Source organism: Gracilinanus agilis, chromosome 3 (genome assembly GCF_016433145.1).
Source record: "Gracilinanus agilis isolate LMUSP501 chromosome 3, AgileGrace, whole genome shotgun sequence".
Classification (NCBI taxonomy): Eukaryota; Metazoa; Chordata; class Mammalia; order Didelphimorphia; family Didelphidae; genus Gracilinanus; species Gracilinanus agilis.
In genome coordinates this window covers 180,727,056-180,752,754 of record NC_058132.1, presented here as the reverse complement: position 1 = coordinate 180,752,754, position 25,699 = coordinate 180,727,056, and the positions used below count along the sequence as shown (strand labels likewise).

General features: G+C 38.6%; 1 protein-coding gene across 1 annotated transcript in view; it reads left to right on the top strand.

Annotated features, from left to right (window-relative positions):
* The first annotated feature begins 23,461 nt into the window (after positions 1–23,461).
* The window catches only part of TRPC6 (transient receptor potential cation channel subfamily C member 6), a 138,289-nt gene continuing 136,051 nt past the window's right edge, over positions 23,462–25,699 (top strand). The window contains exon 1 of the mRNA XM_044666247.1: positions 23,462–23,625. Within this exon, the coding sequence (XP_044522182.1) occupies positions 23,462–23,625 (164 nt within the window). The remainder of the gene's footprint in view (positions 23,626–25,699) is intronic.

The following is a 25,699-nucleotide window of genomic DNA, read 5'->3' as shown; positions in this document are numbered from 1 at the left end:
TTAGCCAAATTCCTCTGACTAGTGGCCCTGAAGTTAATACTAATCTCTGAGCCAGTGAGCTTCAAAGACATCAAGCTTCATCAATTCTATCCTGTGGGAAATAATTCAGAGAAAGATATCATCATAAGGAGTTTAGCCTTTCCCCACTTACCATCTAGGCCCAGAAGTTATCAAGCCAGATTGTCCACCATTACCAAACTGTTTACTGACTTCCAACTGCTTAGTGGGAGTGGGGAGGTGAAGGAGCACTTCCACAAGCTCTAGCCCCTCCCATTCAGTCAAGCCTGTGTGTGTGTGTGTGTGTGTGTGTGTGTGTGTCTCCAAAGACCTGGGTTTAGGGAGATTTCATTGCTACCGACTCCTGACATTTTACAGTTTCTCTAATCGTACAAATAAAAACATGGAGGAATTAGGCAATTAGGTTGGAAAGTGAGAAGGAAGTTTAGAGTGAGAGGAGACTTTTTAAATACAAAAGAAATCTAGAAAGGGCATCAATTTCCAAAATATTTGGATCAATTATAGCTCCACTAACAGTATATAAGTGCATCCATGTTCCCAGTTATAAAAGTTTAAGAAAGAAGAAAGTAGAATACAGACTTCCTTAGGTATAAAGATTATGTATAAAGGACAAATTTAGCAGATTGATAAAAAGTATTCAGACCGAGAGAATTAAGTAAGAATAATGTTCAAAACAGAATATGATCATCTCTCTATGTATCCATGATCTTTACCTAATTTCACCTATCAAAACAAGGTAGTGGTTGTATTTGGAGGAAAGTTTATCTGAGAACTGGGAGCTATTATGGTAATTTACTGTAGCAATGAAAAGAAGATGGCATTTAGGGGTTATGGATATAAGAAGGAACACTCAAATCTTTATGTAGTGGCAGCAAAGGAAAGCAACCAGCAGCTGGCTAGCTAACTCTACATTGACATGCAGTGAATATAGGTCTTCTGTCAAGACACTTTGGCCTTTGAGGACTTTATGGTTGAAGATCATAATCTTCCCAATTAGTTAACCAGTCCTGGCCCACAGCCCAGGAATTCCTGCATAAGGCAGCTAACTTTCCACCTGTTAGGCCCTTTATCTTCTCTCTGTGACTAACAAAAACTAAGTTATCTTTAGAACATGAAACCTCATAAAATACCTTTCAGGACTAACTCAGTATCATTCAGCTTGGGAAAAAACCAAACCTTCCCAATCCCGTATTTTTTTCTAATTCCCAGGAGTCAAACTGGGCAGAAGCACAGCCTAAAATTATCTCAGGCTAAGCTGAGCTGGGTTAGGGTTTACACTAAATTTCAAGTCACAATGAATCTAGGCTATTTCTTCCCAGTACACAAGACCAACCTTTTAAAATTTTTCATTTACTTTTAGATATTTTATTAGCAGCTTCTATGAGAATATCTATGGATATCCAATACATCTTTTGAGTTACAATATTTGTTAAGGCTGAGAATATTATTCCCAGTACAAGTAAATATATAATATATACATAATGTAGGCAATGTGGTGTAATGGATGTATATATTTGGTGTGTGACGTTAGACAAATCACTCAATCTTTTAGAGTTTTAGACAATTCAAAAACTCAAGCTATAGAGGTATCTTCATTGGTAGAGAGTTTTCTCATCCCCAAGTTCCCTATATCAATGAAACTGCAAGGGTCTAGTCTCTTATTTTATATATGTATTATTTCATTATTCCACTAATTAATTAATCCACTAAGTAATTTTATTTAATACCAATTATTTTCCTTAAATCACATTTTAGTGCATATATATTTTGTATTTTATTAGTATAGATACTTTATTAGGTGTCTGGAGTCAAGAAGACTCATCTTCCTGATTCAATTGTAGCTTAGGACACTTATTAGCTATGTGATCCTGGATAAGTCATAACTGTTTGCCTTAATTTCTTCATCTATAAAATGAGTTGGAGAAGGACATGGTAAACCACTCCAGTATTTTTGCCAAAAAAAAACCTCAAATTGGGTCGTGAAGAATTGGACACAACTGAAGACCAACAATATATGTTAGTGTTTATATTTCACTGAAGCAATAAACATGTTTTCCTACCTTCTACATGATAATGTGCAATATTCAACCTGGTCAACTAGCCCATTCCTAGAATCTAAAAATTAGGAATGGGTTCAAAAGAGATGTGATAAACTGCTGGGAAATTTGGAAAATAATATGGGAGAGATTAGGTTTAGATCAACATCTCACGCCCTACACCAAGATAAATTCAGAATGGGTGAATGACTTGAATATAAAGAGGGAAACTATAAATAAGTTAAGTAAACACAGAATAGTATACTTGTGAGATCTCTGGGAAAGGAAAGATTTTAAAACCAAGCAAGAGTTAGAGAAAATTACAAAATGTAAATTAAATGGTTTTGATTATATTAAACTAAAAAGCTTTTGTACAAACAAAACCAATGCAGCCAAAATCAGAAGGGAAACAACAAATTGGGAAAAAAATCTTTATAACAAAAAACTCTGACAGGGGTCTAATTACTCAAATATACAAGGAGTTAAATCAATTGTATAAAAAATCAAGCCATTCCCCAATTGATAAATGGGCAAGAGACATGAATAGACAATTTTCAGATAAAGAAATCAAAAGTATCAATAAGCACATGAGAAAGTGTTCTAAATCTCTAATAATTAGAGAAATGCAAATCAAAACAACTCTGAGGTATCACCTCACACCTAGAAGATTGGCTAAAATGAAAGAAGGGGAGACTAATGAATGCTGGAGGGGATGTGGCAAAATTGGGACATTAATGCATTGCTGGTGGAGCTGTGAACTGATCCAGCCATTCTGGCTGGCAATTTGGAATCATGCTCAAAGGGCTATAAAAGACTGCCTGCCCTTTGATCCAGCCATACCATTGCTGGGTTTGTACCCCAAAGAGATCATAGATAAACAGACTTGTACGAAAATATTTATAGCTGCTCTTTTTGTGGTGGCAAAGAACTGGAAAAAGAGGGGATACCCTTCAATTGGGGAATGGCTGAACAAATTGTGGTATATGCTGGTGATAGAATACTATTGTGCTCAAAGGAATAATAAACTGGAGGAATTCCACGTGAACTGGAAAGACCTCCAGGAATTGATGCAGAGTGAAAGGAGCAGAGCCAGAAGAACATTTTACACAGAGACTGATATACTTTGGTAAAATTGAATGTAATGGACTTCTGTGCCAGCAGCAATGCAATGACACAAGACAGCTCAGAGGGATTTATGGTAAAGAACGCTACCTACATTCAGAGGAAGGACTGCAGGAGAGGAAACATATAAGAAAAGCAACTGCTTGAACGCATGGGTCGGGGTGGACATGATTGGGGATGTGGACTCGAAATTACCACACCAATGCAACCACCAACAATTTGGAAATAGGTCTTGATCAAGGACACATGACAAAACCAGTGGAAATGTGCATCGGCCATGGGTGGTGGGAGTGCAGGGGGTGAAGGGGAAAGTAGGAGCATGAATCATGTAACCATGCTAAAAATGAATATTAATAAATGTTTTAAAAAAAGAGATGTGATAATTCTGGATGCAACTGACTCTTTTAGATTTGGGTTTTCAGAGAAGTATTTGTGCTGAGTATAATCATCACTGCAATGAGATGATCATGTTTGAAACTTCTAGCCTTCATTCTAGACAGATTGCTTTCTTCATGTCATTTCCCCTGCCCATATGTGAACACAAACAGGGCTCATTCCTATTTCCATCTTTTTATCATATGAGTTTCCCTATATAAAATATCCTTTCTCTCACTTTCATTTTTTGCTTTTTGTACTCCCTAATTCTCCACTCAACCTTCCTTGATTTCTCCAGGCTTAACTCAGAAGTCCTCTTACACTTAGAGTCAGTACATTATGTTTTAATAGTTATTTGTTCCCTCACTATTTCTTTTAAGTTGGTTTTATTTCTTTGCAGCAGGATTATAAGCTATATGAGAGTAGGCCTAATGCTTATACTCTTCTGTGTACAAAATAATACCTATTATGTGCTTGTCACAACATTCAATATGTTTAGTTGATTGCTTATGTTATGAGATTACATTTCTCTCCCTTTTCAAGGGTAACTTTTTTTTCTTTTTTTTTCTTTCGTTTTAAACCCTTAACTTCTATGTATTGACTTATAGGTGGAAGAGTGGTAAGGGTAGGCAATGGGGGTCAAGTGACTTGCCCAGGGTCACACAGCTGGGAAGTGTCTGACCCTGGATTTGAATCTAGGACCTCTGGTCTCTAGGCCTGGCTCTCAATTCACTGAGCTACCCAGCTGCCCCCTCAAGGGTAACTTTTTTAATCAGAAAAAAATCTACTTTTTCTTCCTTTCTACTCACCACCTCCTCCAAATAAGAACAATAAAAAAAATCTCCGTTGCAAATATATATATAATTAAGCAAGCAATTTCTGCATTAATTATTCCAAAAAAGTCTCAAATTTGCACTCCAAGTTCATCATCTCTTTATTAGGAGATGCGTACCATGTTTCATCAACAGTCTTCTAGAATCATAGTTATTGACTACACAGAGTTCCTAAATCTTTCAAAGTTGTTTGTCTTTACAATATTATTGTAATTAAATAAATTGCTCTCTGACTTCTGTTCACTCTATTCAGTACCAGTCTTCCCAGGTTTTTCTGAAACCATCTCCTTCATCTTTTCTTATGGCACAATTGTGTGCCACCATCTCATATTCTATGTTTTGGTTAGCCATACCAAAATTTATGAACACCCCCTCAGATTCCAATTCTTTGATACTTCAAAAAGAGTTTGTGTAAGGATGGGATTTGTGCAAGAGGAATAGGACAAAAGGAGACAAAGGCAGTTGGTTACAGTAACTGACAGTTGAGAGACCAGAGAGAATTCTGGGATTTCTCTGAGGATGAAGGGGAAGAAGTCTTCCAGCAGATGTCTGAGAGAGGGAGGAAGAGAACAACGGAGCTTGGATCTAGTCCTAAGGGCTTCCTGAGGATCTTTCTTTGGAAAGTGAAACCCTGATTCCCGGATCAAAGCCATTCCATCGCATCTCACTCATCAAGACTTAAACCATCTAGTCAGTTAAGTTTGGACTCCATCTTGGGAGCAATTTTTTATTCTCCTTCCATTACCCAACTTTGCAGAGAGACCTCCTTTCAGTCAAAACTTATAATTATAGAAAATTATTAGAAACAGAGAAATAGAAATAGAAGGAGAAGGGACAAGAGGGAAGAAGCTTAGAAGTGGGAACCATTGGGTTTCCCACCTAAGTGATGGACCCCATAGGAATAGCGAAGAGGGCACCTCAAAATCCCTCTACCCTTCACCTGTTTCACCAATCCCTGAATCGTGAATAATAAAAGCCATTCATCAGTCAGATAGCATTCCAGTGTGCCTGAGAGACAATGAGGGAGAGGGGAACCACAGCTTGGTCTGGCTGCCTCTATCTTAAAGCTAGACCCCCTGCTGTGAATTTTAACTGATTGGGGGGAGGTTTGTGTGAACCCTGTCCTTATTCAGAATCGGATTAGGGTACCACATACCTCATCTTATAGGGAAGTTTTTCCCTGAACTTCTGTGGGGTGGCACAATCATCCAGGGCACCCAGTTTAGGAGTGACACCCCCTTAAAGCCTTCCAGTGTATATTTGGCCCCAGGGGAGATCTAGAAGAGAGACTCACCAGACATACAGACTCTCTCTCTCTGTCTCCCTTTTTATCAAACATTGGTTACTGGCTCCCTTAATTGTTACCTTTGAGTATCTTTACTTAGGACTAATACCTCCCTCAAATCCTCCATTTTCTTTTTATTTCCACTGATGAGTGAACATGCATTCTTCTCTTCTTTGATCAGTTCAGATGAGAATAAGGTTTAGATGTAAGAGACTCCCCCTCAACCCTTCCCTTCTTGTTTGTATGGATTTTTATTTACACATCGCAATTATGTGAGATAATTTCCCCTAGGGTAATTTTAACTCCCCCTTTCCAGTATTCTTTTAAAATCAACATGACATAATAGGAACATTTCCAAGTCTTTCACTAATTGCACTCCTTTCATGAACTCTGATTATGGTAGGGTTCATAGGGGACACATATATCATCTCCCTCCTTTAAAATATAAGTAGTTTAACCCTGTTTAGTACTTTTTGATTTACCATTTTATGCTTCTCAATTCCTCTGTTTGAACTTCAAGATTTCTCTAGAGCTCTGATCATTTCATTTTTTTCAACAGGAATGCTTAGAAGCCCTCTATTTCATTAAATATTTTTTTTCTCTGCATAGGATTATACTCAGCTTTGCTGGCTAAGTTGTTTGACTGTAAGTTTATATATTCTTTGCCTTCTAAAATAGTGTATTCCAAGATCTTTACTCCTTTATGATAAATTGTATATGACTCTGACTGAGGCTCCTTGTTAATTGAATTCTTTCTTTCTAGATGCTTTCAGGACTTTTTGATTGACCTGTAAGCCCTGAATTTTAGCTATGATGTTCCTGAGAATTTTAATTTTGGGGTTTCTTTCAGGTAATGATTAGTGGATTCTTTCTTTTTCTACTTTGCCTCCTGCTTCTAAAATATTTGTGAAGTTTTCTTTTAAAGACTTGCAATTTGATGAAATATCTTTAAATAACTTTTTTTGGTCATGGTTTTAGATAATCCAATCATTCTTATTTTTTAATGTTTTCTAGGCCAGTTGTTTTTGCAACGAGGTACTTTAAAGTTTAATTTTTTTGGTTTTATATTTTATGTTTTAATATTTCTTGTTATGTCATGGATCTATTCTATTTGATCTTTTGTAGTTTTTAGAGTTTGTTGATTTGTCAGTTTTTCACTTCAATCAATCTATTATTTTTCTGTCTACTTTTTTATTCTATAGCATTCAATTCTTTTCCAATATTTCCCTCTAGCATTCATATATTATTTATGAGAAATTTCCTAACTCTTTTTAGAATTCTACTTGAATTTGTATCCATACTGTTTTTCTCTAATGTGTAGAGATTAAAATTAACATATAAGAACTAAGTATTATATTTTATAAATTTTTATTAATAATAAACTAACAAAAAAGCTAACTAAAAAGGTATTAACCCAGCCCACTCGCGAGAGCAAAAAAAGAAGAAGGAGCTAGAGAACTTATAAAACAATAACGTGACCATGCAAATGTGGTGGTGCAAGAGAGATTAAAGGGAATTTTGGGAAATACTAAGGGACTTCTGGGGGATGAAGTCCAAGGTTCAAAATCTCCATTTATACACATGATTTACTTGTAGATGTTCTGTGGTAATTTTCTTCTTCTAGGTTTGTGTCTTGAGTATCCCTGTCACCCTAAATAGCTTTTTTATAGTGGGATTCCTTTTTGTTTTGTTTTGTTTTTAGTTATTCTTCTGCCTCAAATCCTGACTTTTGTGTTCATATCAAGGTCAAATTTTTTGTACTTCTGGAGGGAAGGTGTGATTTGGTTCTGTTACTGCTTTCTTAGTTTATTGAATATTACAATATTACAGCATCTTGAGGACATCTCAAAATGGGATCTGGAAAGCTTTCAGTGTTCTTAAGGTGGTCTGATCAGGACAAAGTCTCATTCCTTCTCTCCCTTGTCTGAACTCTGCAAGTTCTTAACCTGGGTTTAAGATTGAACAACAGGAAACTCACTGCTGCTAGACTTAGCCACAGTTAACCAGCTGGAAAGCTCTGTTGGTTCATAGTGACAGAAATAGATACTTCTCTTTGGTCTGGGATTACTGCTCTGGTTTTTCCTATGCAGTCTTTAGACTGGGCTAGCAGTTGGACCTTAGACCTCAGTCTGGTTGTCTGAGCCACACACCTACTATTTGCTTCTGAGCTTGCACCTTGCCAGGTACACAGAGTAGGGTCCACATCCACTTCTTACCCTGTACTACCCCTTGGAGCAGAGGCCCTCCTTTCTCTACCTTGGATACATGTCCCAGAAATGGGTAATGAGCAACAGAGGTGCTAGTTGACACCAGTTCCTGTATCCCACGTAGCTTTTGAGTTTTCAGTGATAGATATAAGACCCCTTCTTGCATGTTCTACAAACATGACACTCCATCTTTTGGTTCTGGGCATTTTCTCTGACTGATTCCCATGCCTAGAACACTCTTTCCCTACTCTGCTCCAACTACTGACCTCCCTGGCTTCCTTTAAGTCCCAACTGAAATGCTAGCCATCTCAAACCATGCAATTCTATTGCCTTTTTTCTCTTGGTAATTTCTTATTTATCCTGTATATATAGCTTGCTTTGTATATATCTGTTTGTGTGTTATCCCCCACAATTGACTGTAACTTCCTTAAGGGTTGGAACTACATGTTTCCTCTTTTGCATCTTCAGCATTTTACACAATGCCTGGCACGTAGTAGGAGCTTAAATATTGATTGATTGATTGATTGAATGAGTAAGTGAGTGAATACACAGGCTCTCCTTGCCCTGAAATACTCCATGCAGTATGTTACCAGACAAACCTATCACCAGTGTTCACAGATCTCTCTGTTTTCTTATGCTTACCTATACTAGAAAAATAACTTAGTCTCATTTTTCTCTTGAGTTTTCCAATAAAGATTCAGTCTGTGTCTTTTCTATATTTATTTGGAAGTTTTCTTCCTTTTAAAATTTTATGGGAGAAGTTTACTCTGTTTCTTCTTGCTATTTTGCCATCTCGACTCCACCTTCAGCTTTATACCCCTTTTTACAAGTGATCAGGGAAGCAACTTATTTTCTGAACCAGACTTGTAGCCATAGACCAGCAATACTTAAGGAGGCAGATCACCAAGACTACTCTTATATCTATCTTGGAGGTATGTGAGGGAAATAGAAAGTGATAAATGACAGCACTTCTGTTACCCTTAAAATGGAAAGCAAAGTCTCCATTGGAGATAGGCAGACCAACTTCCAGAGGTATCTGTCCATGCCTTCCACAAGCTGCATCTATATATTGAGATAACCCAAGTAGGACCATCTATCTTTCATGGACTTATCCATATCAGACAATTAATTGAGGATAAGGTAAGAATAATCATTTGGGTTTTTTGCCCTTCTAAAGTTCATAAAATGAAACTATTTGGTTAATTTTGTGTTGTTCTAGTCATGGTTTTAGTAGAGAAAATAAATATTCCTTAAAAACTAATTTTCCTGAGTCCATTTCTCTACCAAAACCCTTCTCTGATGCTTCATGGTGATTAACATTGGGTTCTTGAAGGCTCTGGTAGGACATTTCAATCTAGAAGGACTTAGAGATGAGGGGACTGTATGGAAATCCTATCAAAATCAGTCTAGCTAAATATTAAGAAACTCATTACTAGGTTTGCCACAAGGTGATGAGTTTTAAATGACTATGATTCTTGTAAAGTGCTTAGTACAGTGCCCAACACATAGTAGGTGCTTTAGAAATACTTATTCCCTTCTCTTCTCACCTCCCCTACCCCAATAAAAATAGCTCTGCTTCCTGAATAGTATTATTCTATTTTTGTATTTTTTGCACTATTCTTCCAGGCATCAAAGTTAGAAATTAGGAGTCATATTTGACATTTTCCCTTTTCTTTTTCCTATCACTAGCACTCACTGTTGCCAAGCCTTATCAATTCTACCTTTGCAAGATCTCTTATATACATCCCCTTTTCTCTACTCACACACAGGTCAATGCCCTGGTACTTCTCTCCTCAGCTACTGCAATAGCATCTTGTTTGTTCTCACTGACTCAAATCTATCCCTATTCCAGTCCATCCTTCAATCAGCGGCCAAATTAATGTTCCCATAACACAAATCTAGCTATGCCATCCACTTCTGAATATACTCTAAAGCCCCTTGAATCAAATATAAAATCCTCTGTTTGGCTTTTTGGGGGGCTCTCCCCAACTTGGCCTTTTTCTAGCTTTCTAATTTTCTCACACATTATTCCTCTTAGCATATTCTCAAACTAGCAGCACTGGATTTCTTGCTGTTTCTCACATATAACATTCCATCTCTGGACTATAGATGTCATTATTATATACATTTTTATAACCAAGGAAATTGAGACAAACAGTGATTTGCCTAGGGCAGTGATGGTGAACCTATGGAATGTGTGCCAGAAAGGGTATGCAGAGCCCTCTCTGTGGGCACGCCTGTAGTGAAATGCCAGAATTCTTTACTAGAAATCCAGAGGGACTTGGGTCAGAACTGTTCCCCTACCCCTCTCTATGCACCTGAGGATATCCTCACTTCCCCCACCCCTTTGCCCAAAAACCCATTGGGAGTGCTTCCTTCCTCCCCTGTTTGGGGTAAGGCATTGGGGGGAGGCTAACATGCTGCATGAGGGTGTGGTACAGACAGCAGCCTATTGAGTATTTGTTGAAGGTGATTCCCATGGCGGGGTTGGAGAGGAGATAGGTTTAAGGGAAGCATAGCTGGAGCAAAACTGGAGGGGAGCTGAACACTCAGGGCACTTTCTTCCCCCTCTCTACATGCCTCTCATCACCTGGCCTTCTAAGCCCAGAAGCCCAATTGAAGCACTTACTCCCTCCTTTGTCTGGGGTGAGGGTTAGGTGGGGAGGGAGGATAGGGCATGGCACTTGGTCTGGGGGAGTAGGGGTGGGCACAGCTGGATCAGTCTCCCTCTCCTAGAACTATCCCCCTCTATTCCCAACATATGAAGTATTCTTGTCTGCTAATGTTTTGTCGTGTAAACCTTTCCTGACTAATTCTGACTGACTAGGATCAGATTATCCAGGAGTAGTATGACTCTCTTCATGGATCCATGAGTTGGGAGGATAGGAAGTAGTCATGTATGCTGGAGATATCTATAGGTGAAGCAGTTTTATCACATGAAAGTGTGCTTTCAATTAAAGTAAGGATGTGGAAGGAATTCAAGAAAAGATTTGAGGATATAGGAAAATTTTTGTCACAACAGAAAAGGCATCTGAAAGATCATACATCCTCCCTACAGCTGCTAAACCGATATGACTAAAACATATCTTAATATGACTTAACTGTCATTCTATTACTAAAAATTATCCAATAGCTCCCTATTGCCCAAACATAGGATAAAATATAAACCATTTACCTGGTATTTAAAGCCCCCCGTGGTCTAACTCTCACTTATCTTTCTAATATAATTCTATATTGGATTCTATACTAGTATAATTCTATATTACTTCCCTTCATGTACTCTATGACTCTGTGACTAAGCATGACTATGACTCTATGACTTTGCAAAGCCAAAATGATACAAAAACATCCCATCTCCTGCTTTAGCCTCTGTGGCTTTGTGCAGGTTCCTTTTCTTTCTCTCCCAATGTATAGAACAAAGCCCCTTTCCCCTCCAACTCATAGAATCCCTAGCTTTTTGCAAAATTCAGCTCTGGTGCCACTTTTTATAGGAGATCTTTCTTTTTTTAAAAAATAAAACATTTATTAATATTAATTTTTGACCTGTTTACATGCTTCATACCCCTACTTTCCCCTTCACCTCCCGCACTCCCACCACCCATGGCCGATGCACATTTCCACTGGTTGTAACTTGTGTCCTTGTTCAGGGCCTATTTCCATGTTGTTGTTAGTTGCATTGGTGTGGTTGTTTCGAGTCTACATCCCCAATCATGTCCACCTCAACCCATGTGTTCAAGCAGTTGTTTATCTTCTATGTTTCCTCTCCTGCAGTTCTTCCTCTGAATGTGGGTAGCGTTCTTTACCATAAATCCCTCAGAACTGTCCTGTGTCATTGCATTGCTGCTGGCACAGAAGTCCATTACATTCAATTTTACCACAGTATATCAGTCTCTGTGTACAGTGTTCTTCTGGCTCTGCTCCTTTCACTCTGCATCGGTTCCCTGGAGGTCTTTCCAGTTCACCTGGAACTCCTCCAGTTTATTATTCCTTTGAGCACAATAGTATTCCATCACCAGCATATACCACAATTTGTTCAGCCATTCCCCAATTGAAGGGCATCCCCTCATTTTCCAGTTTTTTGCCACTACAAAAAGCGCAGCTATAAATATTTTCATACAAGTCTGTTTATCTATGATCTCTTTGGGGTACAAACCCAGCAATGGTATGGCTGGATCAAAGGGCAGGCATTCTTTTATAGGCCTTTGAGCATAATTCCAAATTGCCAGCTAGAATGCTTGGATCATTTCACAACTCCACCAGCAATGCATTAATGTCCCTATAGGAGATCTTTCTGATCTGTGTCCTTTCTGGTTCGGGCTCTGCCTCAGTCTCTATCTCAATCTGTATTTCTAATTCTATCTTTGTTTCTGTCAGCCTCTCTGTCTCTACTGCTGTCTCCTTTTCTTTTCTTCTATCTCTGACTCTCTTTCTTTTTCTCTTTCTGTCTCTGTCTCTGTCTGTCTGTCTCTGTCTTTTACACCCTTTGTTACATGCCCCAGCAATCTCCATGACCATGAGCCAGGTTTTCCCAGTTGGATTCTCAATTTTATATTAAAAGATGGTGAATGACAAGAATGAATGTACTACAAAGAAGCAGCAGGTGAGAGAGAGAGAGAGAGAGAGAGAGAGAGAGAGAGAGAGAGAGAGAGAGAGAGAAAGAGAGAGAGAGAGAGAGCATTTAATAAAGAGATATAGATAGAATGTAAGCTGGTTGAGGACAGGGTTTATTTAATTTCTAATCTGAGTAGCTTCATAGTGTCTTACATAATGTCTAGCACAGATGTTTATTAACTGTTGAGGTGAATGAATTATATGTGTGCATGTGCTAGAGAGAAATGTGGTGATGGGTAGTAGATGAGAGGAGAAAGTGACAAAAGAAAAATTGGTTAAAGGGATAAATGGATGAACAGGAGAGAAACAAATGAAGGTGCTAACAACATTAGTTGCAATTGTAGTTTTGGAAAACTCATAACTAATTTATTTTCTTTTTCATGTGTAATAAATGAATTTCATTCCACTATACAAGTCAGTCTTCAAAAACAATAATGGGCTAAGTCACCATGAGATTAAAGGAGTGTGATGAGATAACTTCCATGGCCCACAGGCACTTACTAAGAACAAAACATGGAGGCAGGTTTTCCCATTTGATATAAGTTATCTGACTGTGATTCTGTACCTAGTGCCTTGAGAAATTAGTCATTGTTTCAGGAATTTGACTACTTGTAGTTTAGTTGTTTTCAGTTGTGTTGAACAATTTGTGACTCCATTTTGGAATTTTCTTGGCAAAGATGTTGGAGTGGTTTGCCATTTCCCTCTGCAATTCATTTTACAGATAAAAAACTGAGGCAAACAGGTTTAAGAGACTTGCCTAGAAATTTTCAGAGGAAGAAGTCAAAACTACCAATAATCATATGAAAAAGTATTTGAAATCCCTCCTGATTAGAGAAATGCAAATCAAAACAATGCTGAGGTATTATCTCACACCTAGCAGATTGGCCAATATGGCAGCAAAGGAAAGTGACAAATGTTAGAGGGGATGTTGCAAAATTGGGACACTAATGCATTGCTGGTGGAATTGTGAATTAGTCCAACCATTCTGGAGGGCAATTTGGAATTATGCTCAAAGAGGTTTAAAAGAATGCTTGCCTTTTGATCCAGCCATACTGCTTCTGGGTTTGTACCCTAAAGAGATAATAAGAAAAAAGACTTGCACAAAAATATTTATAGCTGTGGTCTTCATGGTGGCAAAAAAATTAGAAAATGAAGGAATATCCCTCAATTTGGGAATGACTAAACAAATTGTGGTATATGATGGTGATGGAATACTATTGTGCTGAAAGGATTGATGAACTGGAGGATTTCTAGGTGAACTGGGAAAACCTCCAAGAATTGATGCAGAATGAAAGGAACAGAACCAGGAGAATGTTGTACACAGAGACTGATATACTGTGGCACAATCGAATGTAATGGACTTCTGTACTAGCAGCAATGCAATGACCCAGGACAATTCTGAGGGATTTATGAGAAAGAACACTATCCACATCCAGAGAAAGAACTGTGGAACTAGAAACACAGAAGAAAAACATATGATCCATCATATGGTTCAATGGGGATGTATGATTGGGGTTTTGGCTTTAAAAGATCATTCTATCGCCAATATGAATAATATGGAAATGGGTTTTGAACAGTGTGATACATATACAAAACCAAGTGGAATTGCTTGTCAGGGAACAAGGAGGGAAGAGGGGTGTGAAAAATCTTCTAAATAAATAAATAAATTTGAAAGAGAGAGAGAGAGACAGAGAGACAGAGAGACAGAGAGACAGAGAGACAGAGAGAGACAGACAGAGAGAGAGACAGAGAGAGAGAAAGAGAGACAGAGAGAGACTTGCCTAGGTTCACACAGCTAGTATCTGAGATCAGATTTGAACTCAGGAAGATAAGAATTCTTGGCTCCAGGATGGTTACTCTCTCCACTGAATCACCTAGTAAGAGTGCCCATTTATGAAGCGATTAAAGGTTTGCAAAGTGCTTTACATATATTATCTCATTTAATTCTCTTAGATTTTGGATGCTATGTCAACTATTTATCGTCCATGGTTTTCTCCTGCTTATGTCCTGCTACTTGCTTGTATTCCACATAGCTGAAGTTTGCAGAAAAATGATTTCTGGCTAAGTGATAACTTGCTATGCTGTCTTCTGTCATTCTTTAATTATTTCAATATTTATACAAAACTCTTTATATAAATATAGTTATAGTTATATAGTTATTTATCCTCAGGGGATTATAATGCAAGTCCATACACACACAAAAAGTAGTTATGCATGCATTTTGAAGAACAATCTGGAATTGCTGAAAGTTATAAAACTGTGCATACCTTTTGACCCAGCATTATCACTATTAGATTTATTTCCTAAGGGGATCAGGGAAAATGAAAAAGAACTCCTCTGTTCTAAGATATTTGTATCAGTTCTCTTTGTGATGGCAAAGAACTGGAAATTGAAGGGATGCCCATCAATTGGGGGAATGGTTTAAACAACTTATGGCATATGATTAGGATGAAATTCTACTTACTGTGCTGTAAGAAATGACAAACTGGTTAATTTTGGAAAAGCATGGAGACATATGGGAAATTATCAAGAATGAAATGAGCAAAAATCAAGGGAACATTATATACAGCAAGAGAAATGTTGGAAGAATGACTTGTGCTTGTCTACCTCCAGAGAGAAATAAGACATAGTTTTTTATACTCATATAGCTTTTTGTCAAATGATGCCTTCTCTAATGGGCATGGGGGAGGAAGTTAATTAGTTTTTTATGTAACAAAAAATTAATCAATGAAAAAGAAATAGAAAAAAAAATGATTGTGGAATGGCAAGTGGAGAGAAGAGAAAGTAGCCTTAATGAGGAGACAGAAAAAACATACAAAGTAAACACAAGAACTCAGAAAGCATAGCAGTCATGGCCAAAGGAAGTTGGGACAGTAGACTCTACACATCTCAGTGGAATCTAAGGGCATTATTCTATTATGTCGCACAGGGATCTAATACTACTTCTGCTACTTCTTAGCTGTATGCTAGTGATTTAATTGTGACCTTAGTTAACCTCCTCAGCCTCTTTGGACCTCAGTTTCTTCCTTTGTGAAGAGAAGGGACTGTACTAGATTATATTGTTAGTCCCTTTTAGATCCAAATCTTATGACCCAGATGTTCACAACCATGATGCTGATTTATCAAGAAAAGGCTTCAATTATGCATGAGTTTTATGAAAGGAGGTAGAAAACTATACAATCCATTATGAAAAGATTTTCACCTCAGATGTTTAAAATAAAATTAGTTTTCACATTCAAAAGGGCAAGTTTCAATTATCCAGCAGCTGGACTAAATAAATGAGATGCTACTATTGATAATCAAATGCTTAATTGTATGCTTCTGACTATAATCACTCTAGAAGACCAAAGAAAGAAAGATGAAAATATGGAAAATATGAATTTTTGTGTGTGGATATAAATTGCATTGGGCATTTTTCCCCTCTGTGAACTCTGCTTTTAAATATTAGTCCACTGTGCTAGCCTCCCCCCCATAATCTTCTATAGAGACATAAAAACAATAACTACAATGATAATGATGATAACAATCATAGCTAACTTCATATGATGTTTTAAGGCTTGCAAAGCACTGTAGAGGTTATATCATTTAGTTCTTAAAACAACCCTATGTGATAGGTACTATTATCTTCATTTTCCAGATGAGGAAACTGAGTCAGAGAGAGGGCAACTTGCCTAGACAAGGATACATAGCTACTAAGTATCTGAAATCCATGCTTTCTGACACTGAGTCCAACACTCTTTCTTACCTACTGCACTACTTAACTATCTGTTAATTAATTCACCGAATAAATTAGTTAGATTTAGATGAACAGCAAAATTTCTTAACCTCTGTTGTTATTGCTGTAGAACTATTTGACAGTCTAGTGAAATATATGGACTTCTCAGAATAATGTTTTTGAATGCACACAATAAAATACATAGGATTACCAAGGTAATTAATAATGTAAATTCATGGACTACAGGTTAAAAAATTCTGAAATACAGAAGCACCTATGATTTATATAATTCTTTATGACTTAGATTGAAGGAGTAGACTTTTCCCCTTTGGTTCCCAAATACAAGGTGACCAAAGAACAATGAAAGAAGCAAAATGAGGCATTGGCAGGAAGAACTTTCTAAACAGTGGAGCTGCCAAAAGTGGAACAAGTAGCTCAGGAGGGAATGGATTTCCCTCTCCCCATATATTGTCATGCTAAGGCTGATTGACTACTCATTGTTATATGTTGTAGAAGAGAATCATTTGTGAGCCTGAGCAGGATTAGATGACTTGGAAGTCCCTTCCAAAGGTGAAATTCTGTGATTCTGTGAACTCTCTGAGGCAAGTCAGTCTTCGAATAGCATTTATTTATCATCTACTCTATGACAAGTATTGTGCTAAGCCAGTGGTTCCCAAACTTTTTTGGCCTACCGCCCCCTTTTCATAAAAAAGATTACTTAGCCCCCTGGAAATTATTTTTTTTTAATTTTAATAGCAATTAATAGGAAAGATAAATGCACCTGTGGCCATCACTACCTCCCTGGATTGCTGCAGCACCCACCAGGGGGCAGTGGCGCACACTTTGGGAATCACTGTGCTAAGATTTAGAGATACAAAGAAAGGAAAAGGTAGTCACTGATCTCAAAGAGCTCATAATCTACCAGCAATTATGCACAAACAAGTTAAACCTCAAGATAATTTGGGGGTAGCCTCCAAAGGAAGGCATAAAGATTAAGAACTATCAAAAGTTTAAAAAACCCCCAGAAACTCTGAGTATTGATTCCAAGGCAGAAGAGCAGTAATGGTTAAGCAATGAGGGTTAAATGACTTGCTCAGGGTCACACAGCTGAAAAGTATCAGCTCACATATGAACCCAAGACTCCTGTCTCCAGGGCTGACTTTCTATCTACTGAGCCACCTAGCTCACCCTGTGAAAACTTTCTTATAAAAGGTGGGATTTTAGCTGAGGTACGAGGGAAGTCAGGGAAGGTAGAAGGTGGAGATGAGGAGGGAAAGCATTTTAGCTATGAGGGACAGCCAGAGAAAATGCTCCGTTGGGAGATGGCATGTCATATGTGAGGGACTGAAAGGATGACAGAATCATTGGATTAAAGAGTATATGGCTGGAAGTAAGTTATTAGAAGACAGAGAAGAAAGAAAGAGGCTAGGTTACGGACTTTAAAAGCTAAAGCGGAGGCAGCAAGGACGTTCAGTGGATTGAGAGGCAAGCCTAGAAATGGGAAGTACTGCATTCAAATCTGGCCTCAGACACTTCCTAGCTGTGTAACCCTGGGCAAGTCACTTAGCCCCAATAGCCTAGCCCTTATTGCTCTTCTGCCTTGGAATCAATACTAAGATAGATGGTATGAGTTTTAAAAATAAAGGAGAGGGGGAAAAAAAAAAGAAAGAGGAGGGGGCCTGTACCTAGCCATGGCATTCTGAGATGAGCAGGCTAGGGCCCCTAACTCATGCACCAAGTAAGGGACAAGTTCATAAGCAGGCAGCAGCAGCTTTGGTATAGCTCAGACCCCAAGAATAGAAATGGGTCTCAGTTCCCCCCTCCAGCACTAACATTCTAAATCCAATTCTGTGCCTGTGTGATAAGCACTCAATATGCATTCATGAGCTTTACTTGTCCTTCACTAACTAGTCTTCAATGCAACATTACAAGATGACAGGCCTTATCTTGTGAAATAATAAATTAGTTTCACACCATATGTTTAAAAGGATTAGTTTTTTCCAGTGCCAAGGATGTTACACAAGAATGAAATACACTGTTATGATGAGATCCACCAACAGCTCAGTCTGTAACAGTAAACAGTATTCAATTTTCCCTTTGTAGCTAAATCTAAAGTGGCACCACTGATGTTTGCTAACTTTTTTCTAATGCACAATGTGTCACAATATGGGTAGAAAATACACTGAAATCTGTTTCTATGCCACATTTTTTCTATGTTGGTGCCAGCAAACAAACTAGCTTGTTATTGTTGTGATGTAGAATTTGTGATGTTATTTCAAATATCATATACACTGTGGTCTTAAATGTAACACCTGAAACAAGTAAAAAAAGGTTGCTCATTTAGTGTCTATTTACCTTTCAGTCATTAGTTATCTTAATCAGTCAACTAAGTTCTGGTTGACCTGTAATTTCATCAGTGTGGATAAACTTTTTCCACCCATGTAGACTACAATTTCCTAGAGTCAAGTGGTGGCACAGTGGCATTGGGTCTGGAGTCAGAAAGATCTGAGTTCAAATCCAGTCTCATATACTTACAACAATAAAATAAACTTTTATTAAGTGCCTACTAGATGCCAAGCACTTGGCTAAGTCACGTACCAGCTGAGTGATCCTGGGCAAGTCACTTAATCTCAGTTTCCTCAACTGTAAAAATCATTATAATAACAGAGTTGTCGTGAGGATCAATTGAGATGATATTTGTAAAGGACATAGCACAATGCCTGGCACATAGTATGTTAAATGTTCCCTCTCCCCATATAGAGAACAACTTGTTGCTAACTTAAAGTTTTAGTGAGTTGATTGGAAAGAATGTTAAGTTAAGTAACAAGACCATAGAAGTAGAGCTGGGAGGAATTTTAAAGGCTATTTAGTCCAACAGCCTCATTTTCCAGATGAGGAAATTGAGGCCCAAAGAGGGTAATTGACTTGGCCAAAGTCATATAAGTAGTAATTAGAAAACATAAGACCCATCTGAACTCAAATCCAGTTATCTTTTTATTGTACTACATTGTCCAATGTCAGTGTTAGAGGCAATATTGGAATCCAACTCTTCCTGACTTCAAAGTTGACTTTCCTTAACAAGATGGCACTGTGGATAGTGCAGCAGACTTGGAGTCAGGAAGAACTAAGTTCAAATGTGGCCTCAGACACTAAATAACTATGTGATCCAGGGTAAATCACTTAACCTGTGTCTGCCTCAGTTTCTACACTTATAAAATGGGGATAATAAATGCACCCATCTCCCAGAGTTGTTGTGAAAAGAAAATGATATAATATTTATAAAGCACCCTGCAAACCTTTTAAAAGGGGTTAAAAAGGGGGCACCTGGGTAGCTCAGTGGATTGAGAGTCAGGCCTAGAGACGGGAGGTCCTAGGTTCAAATCTGGCCTCAGACACTTCCCAGCTGTGTGACCCTGGGCAAGTCACTTGACCCCCATTGCCTACCCTTACCACTCTTGCCTTGGAGCCAATACACAGTATTGACTCCAAGACAGAAGGTAAGGGTTTAAAAAAAAAGGGGGGGGGGGGGTTAAAAAGGCTAGCTATTATTATTGGCAATTATTATTATGCCATGCTCCCTCCTCCATTAATTATTATGCCTTATATACATAATACATATTACATACATAATACATATACATGCCTTAGATATGACTCCACATGCCTTAGGATGGAGAAACATGAAAACAGCTTTCTGTTATCTAGTTGATAGATACTCCAATTACCATTTTAGTATGGTTGTGGAAATTCTTGTATTACTGTTGACTGAAGGTCCTGCCTTCATTTTTTTCCACATTGAGGAAACCAAGATTCATAAATCTATAAATAGAAAGACTTTTGCTCCCCTTCCTTTTTTATTGGTGTAATTCTCCACTAACATACCTTTGAATAACAATAAAAAATTACAGGTAGTCAAAAATATTTCAGATAGTTCTCAAGGCAGGAGAGATTGAGTCAATGGTATAGACCAGTGGTGGGCAAAATTTTTAAAGAGGGGGCCAAAGGAAAGGAAATGCTCATTGTCAGTCTGTTTCTAAGGCAACTCTTTGAAGTTTCATTGTATTGTATCCTACTCATTGTATTTGTTAGATTTAGGAATAATGTCATGTGGCCAGACAGAACATTTCAGGGGGCTGCATCTGGCCCGCAGGCAGTAGTTTGTCTATCATTGGTATAGACAGAAGAATTAGTCTTAGAGAAGAATAGGTATACTTCTGTGACCACTGGGGTCAGAATCAGAGAATGTTAAGAGTTGGAAGCAATTTTTTTTTCTTCAATTCTCTCTAAAGTAAAGGATCAGACAATATTCAAGAAAATCATGGATCACCAATGTTCTTTACAGCTGTTTGTTTATGGCCACAATCTCTGATTGTTACTTGCCATTCTACCACATTGTTTTAGTTGAAAAATCAGTTATTGGTATAAGTGTACCTTTTCTCAAGATGGTATACTAAAACAGCAGACCTGGAAAATGCATAGACCAGAAAATGTTTTTGGTGGAAATGTTATAAGTAGATGGGTCTTTATTTGCTTCCCAAATTGGATCTTTCTTGTTTTAAAGAGCCAGTAAGGGTGTGATATTTATCTCTGCTACTCTTTTACATCTTGTTTTTTTTTTTTTTTTCTATAGACAAAGGAAGGTGCCTTGGCATTGGTGGTGGGGTTTGTATTTAGTTTCTTTGTACTTATCTAGGATTACTTTTTGTCCTTCTTTTCTTCTTGCCAGGATGTCAGGATGTTAATGATTCCATCAGAGCAGGTTTGTTTGTTTGTTTTTTAAATGTTGACTTTGTATCCCCAGAACCTATTCTAGTTCTTGGCATGTAATACATATTTAAGAAATGTAAGATTGTACTGAATTGACTGAATGCAATAGTACAGTCTCAAGGTGCAATCTATGATAATACTTCAGTATCATTTTATACTGCTTATTGATATTTAAATCATGCTAATGTTATATACTAATATTAATGTTATATACTAATATTAATATACTACTAATGTTAAGGTTGCTCTTATGTAAATATTTGCTAATTTTATGTAGTTGGCTCGAGGAATATTTTAAAGCAAACTTCTAATTAAAAACAGTTTTAAAAGGGGGAAAATGCTGGGCAAGTAAGGTTTATAAGCATTCACTATTACTTCAACTGGCTGTGAAGAAATTATTTTGTAAACTTTCAAGTATTATACCATGCTTAGAATGGTGCCTGATACATACTAGACACCTAACTATTTATTGACTAACTATATAAGGGCTATTATTTTTAGCCAGTCATATATTAAGATCATTTGTATATTTGTTGCAACTTTCTCCTCTAGCACCTCCAGGACCTAGTAGACATATAGTAGGACCAATGCTCAGCACATGAGATATTTAATCAATATTAAACTGAATTTCTTTTCCAAAGCTATTTCACATGCAATTGCTGAATTAAATTTTTTTTTTTTAAACCCTTACCTTCCGTCTTGGAGTCAATACTGTGTATTGGCTCCAAGGCAGAAGAGTGGTAAGGGTAGGCAATGGGGGTCAAGTGACTTGCCCAGGGTCACACAGCTGGGAAGTGTCTGAGGCCAGATTTGAACCTAGGACCTCCCGTCTCTAGGCCTGACTCTCAATCCACTGAGCTACCCAGCTGCCCCCTGCTGAATTAAATTTTTAAGGAAAATTTGGTAAACACTGATTATGTGCTATGTTTTTTAGGTTTGGGGTCTATAGAGACTAAAACAGAGGAAGCAGAAAAATCCCTGCCCCCAAGGAGCTTACATTCAGAAGTGGGAGTTTATAGACTCTTGAATGAGATTTGTTTGTCTTTATTTAGAAAGCTGCGATACAGCAGACTGTTTCAATTAGAAGACCTCTACTTTTCCTGTCTTTTCTGTTTAATATACTAGCTTTTGCCTAATCATTTAGGTTCTTTGGCCCTATGTTTCCTCATCTGTAAAACAGAAATAATAAAACTCAAGAAATGAGATAACATAGCCCTTATTCCCGTGCAATGATACTTTTCTTCTACCCTTAAGAAGCAAACATGACCAGAGTGGAAAGTGCCTGGGGTTAATAATCTGGTTTCAAATCTGGGTTGTTTATAACCCTAGTCCGTTGATTTTGAGCTGGTCACTTAAACTGTTGGAGCCCTAATTCCTTTATCTGCACTCTCTTTACCTTACTGTTTTATGGAGAACCAAGAGAAACAGATATAGCCCTCAAAGGGAATGAAATCTAGGTACAACTCACAAAGTCTCTAAGTTGTTAAACATTATCATCATTTGAAAAGAAAATATTAATGGAATGTTTGCTGTACATTTTGTTTTATCTTTAATTTTTTTTTTTCATTTGCCTCCCTTTGCAGAGGTCTATGGGGTATGTGCTGTATATTTTAGAGCAAGGTCGTGGCATTTATAGGTGGGGGGACAAGGAAACTGCAAAAGAGTATAACGGAAAGACAAAGCTGCCCACGTAGGGGCAGACGACACGGAACCTTTGGAACGCCTGGACTTCCTTCTTCGAGTTGCCTACGGAAGAAAAATCACCCTGAAGAGAGCCGGGTTTGATGGTGTTATCGAAATATTTGAGTGAGGGCAGAGCTTGGACCTCAGAAACTGTCCCTGCTTTGATCCCTTCGAATTCGTCCCGTCCCAGCAAGTCTGAGCCCCAGGGAAGAAGCGCCAACTTCACCCCAGTAGTTCCAGGGACCCATTTGGCTCCCTTTGAAGGTGGGACAGACGACAGGAGCATGACGCGGGCTGCGGGGGAAGAAGGCGGGGAATCGGGGGGGGGGGGCGGATAGTCTTGGTTGACATAGTAACTCTTCATCACTCGGGTTTTCTCTTGGTTTTCTCTCTAGAGAGCGAGAGAGAGCGCTCCGCTCTCTCAGTGACCCCGCCTGCCTGCCCGTGCTCTGCCCTGCCTGGGGAAGCGAGGAGCGCTTGCTTGCTTCCCGTGGGGCTCCTAAGGTCCGCCGGGTTGGGAGAGGAGACAGTTAGCTTCCTGTCTGCTCTCCGGATTGCCTTGCTGGGCAGGAGCCTCAAGCAGCGTGCGCCTTCCTCGCATCAGTGCTTTCAACCCTTTTCTCCAAGAGTCAGCCTGTTCTGCATCTAGCAGGGCCCTTGGGTCAGCCCTCGCTCCAGCACAGGAGGCTGAGACTTCACTTGGAGGCACCTTAAACCTCGTGTTCTGTTCCGAGGACTCTGGGCTACAGTCAGGGCCAGGGCTGTACTGCCCCAGGGTGCCCTGTGACCGTCCTGGCTAAGCACGGGCCATGAATCAGGGCTCTCCCTATGGCCCTCGGAGGGTCTGCACTCCTGGAACCGGGGCTCGTCGCAATGAGAGCCAGGACTACCTGCTCATCGACTCTGAGCTTTGTGAGGACAACTCCCTACAGCAGCCCACTGCTCTTCCTCCCTATGGCTACTATCCCTGCATGTGAGTGCTGGGCACTGTCCAGGGGAGGGAGGAGTTCAAGAGGTGCGGACATGTAAGAGCCTAAGTGTGTGTTTCCTTGTATGCAGAGACAGAAAATAAGGCAAAGACATGGAGGCAGAGACATGGTAACAGAGTAAGAAAAGACAGGCAGAGATAACAGATATTAGTAGAAAGACATTGACAAACTGTTCTTATCAGCCTATTGGTGATGAGTGTACCTATGTATGTTTTTGAATGTTTTGGATGCATGTTTATGTGCTTGTATTCTTCTGTACTTGAATGGACTAACTTTCCTCCAAACTTGTTTTGCTAACTGAGGATAAATTCTGTTGAGAAATAAAAGGACCAGATACTTTTTTCGAGTTTTCTTTTTCCAGGTAGGTTTAGCAGTTAAAGAGGAGAGAAGTACTAGGAGAGCTTCTCCTGTAGCTTTCGTATGCTGGATTGGGTGCTAGAAGAACCCTCCCTTTGGGCTGAAACTCGAATCCACCTTCCACCTATCATACCTGGTCTGTATCTTCCTTTCCCTACTCTTATTCTAGTGTGACTTCTTGTCCTCCAGCTGATCCATCAGAGCTGATCAGGCTGGGCACCCCTGAGAATCTTAAACTTTGATGGATGAAGACTTTGAATCATAATACCATACACCCAAATATATTTCCCACCATATTCCTTGGGAAGATAGACTCATGTTTAAAACATCTTTTTTGATCATAAGCAAAAAAAAATATGTTTGTTGGTCTTGGAAACATTTCCCAAAGAATCTCTCTTCTCCAGCTGTGGGGCATCATGATGGGCACAGAGCCCTCATGGTACTTAGAGAGTTAATATAGTGAAGTAAAACCTTGGTTTTTCAGGACAAAAAACTTCAGAAGGCCTGGAAAAGTCTTTGGGGTTGATGCCAACATAAGGTCAAGAGTACTGGAGAGGGCAATACCCTTATTCTAGGGATGAATAGTTAGAAGTTATTTAAGGATTTGACTTTGGGAGAAAGAAAACTAGAGAAGATACTCCTTCCTCACCCTCCCAACTCTCTAGTATAACTTTGTCTGCCCTCTGAAGACTACTTTTCTTTTTTTCTTTCTTTTACCCCAAAGTTTTTTCTTTACCCCAAAGTTCTCTCCCACCCTTTTTGTTTGTAATGTTTTCTGATTCTTTACAATGTATTTTATTAAAAGAAAAGTCTTGCTCTATTTCTGGAAAGACTTAAGATAATATCCTGCTTTGGTGTTTCTGAAAAACCTTTGGTAATTAATGTGAGGGCACTCAAACTGACTATGGCTTTCTGAAAAGGCAGTTTATACAATGCACAGAGTAATAAACTAGGCCCCTTGATTAGTGAAAGTATCTGTATAGTACTTTTACTTCTGATGAAAGTTGATCCTTCTTTTCTGTTTTCCAAAGAACCTCCTTTCTAAAACCCAGAGTGACCTAGCACATTTATAACTGTGGTCCTGAGGCAGCAGCAGTTACTGATTCAGAAATGCTGACTTAAGATAAAGAACATCAAAGAGAAGTTTTCTTTCTAATGTATTTATTCATACACTATTAGAATTTAATGTATTTCCTATTGCTAGTTGATGACGACTTTGATTTTTAAAAGTTACTCTATATCATGAAGCCCGAAAATATATATCTTCTCTAAGGTTACTTTTAATTTACCACATATATAATTTCTATGCACCTATCAATTTACATGCTGTTCCTTGAGGACAGACACTTTTTAACTTTCTTTGTATCCTCAGTGCTTAGTACAATGCCTGCCACTACTTTTTTCCCACTCCAGTCCATCCTCCATTTAGCTGTCAGAGCAATTTTCCCAAATCTCAGATTTGACCATGTTATCACCATACTCAATAAACTTCAGGTCTCTCTATACTCTCAGGATCAAATATATCTTCTGCTTGACATTAGCTATAATCAACCCCTTCTCCCTCCCTCCCACCCCTCAGTTTATTTTTCTAGCCTTCTTATACCCTACACCTTCACACACACACACACACACACACACACACAGAGAGAGAGAGAGAGAGAGAGAGAGAGAGAGAGAGAGAGAGAGAGAGAGAGAGAGAGA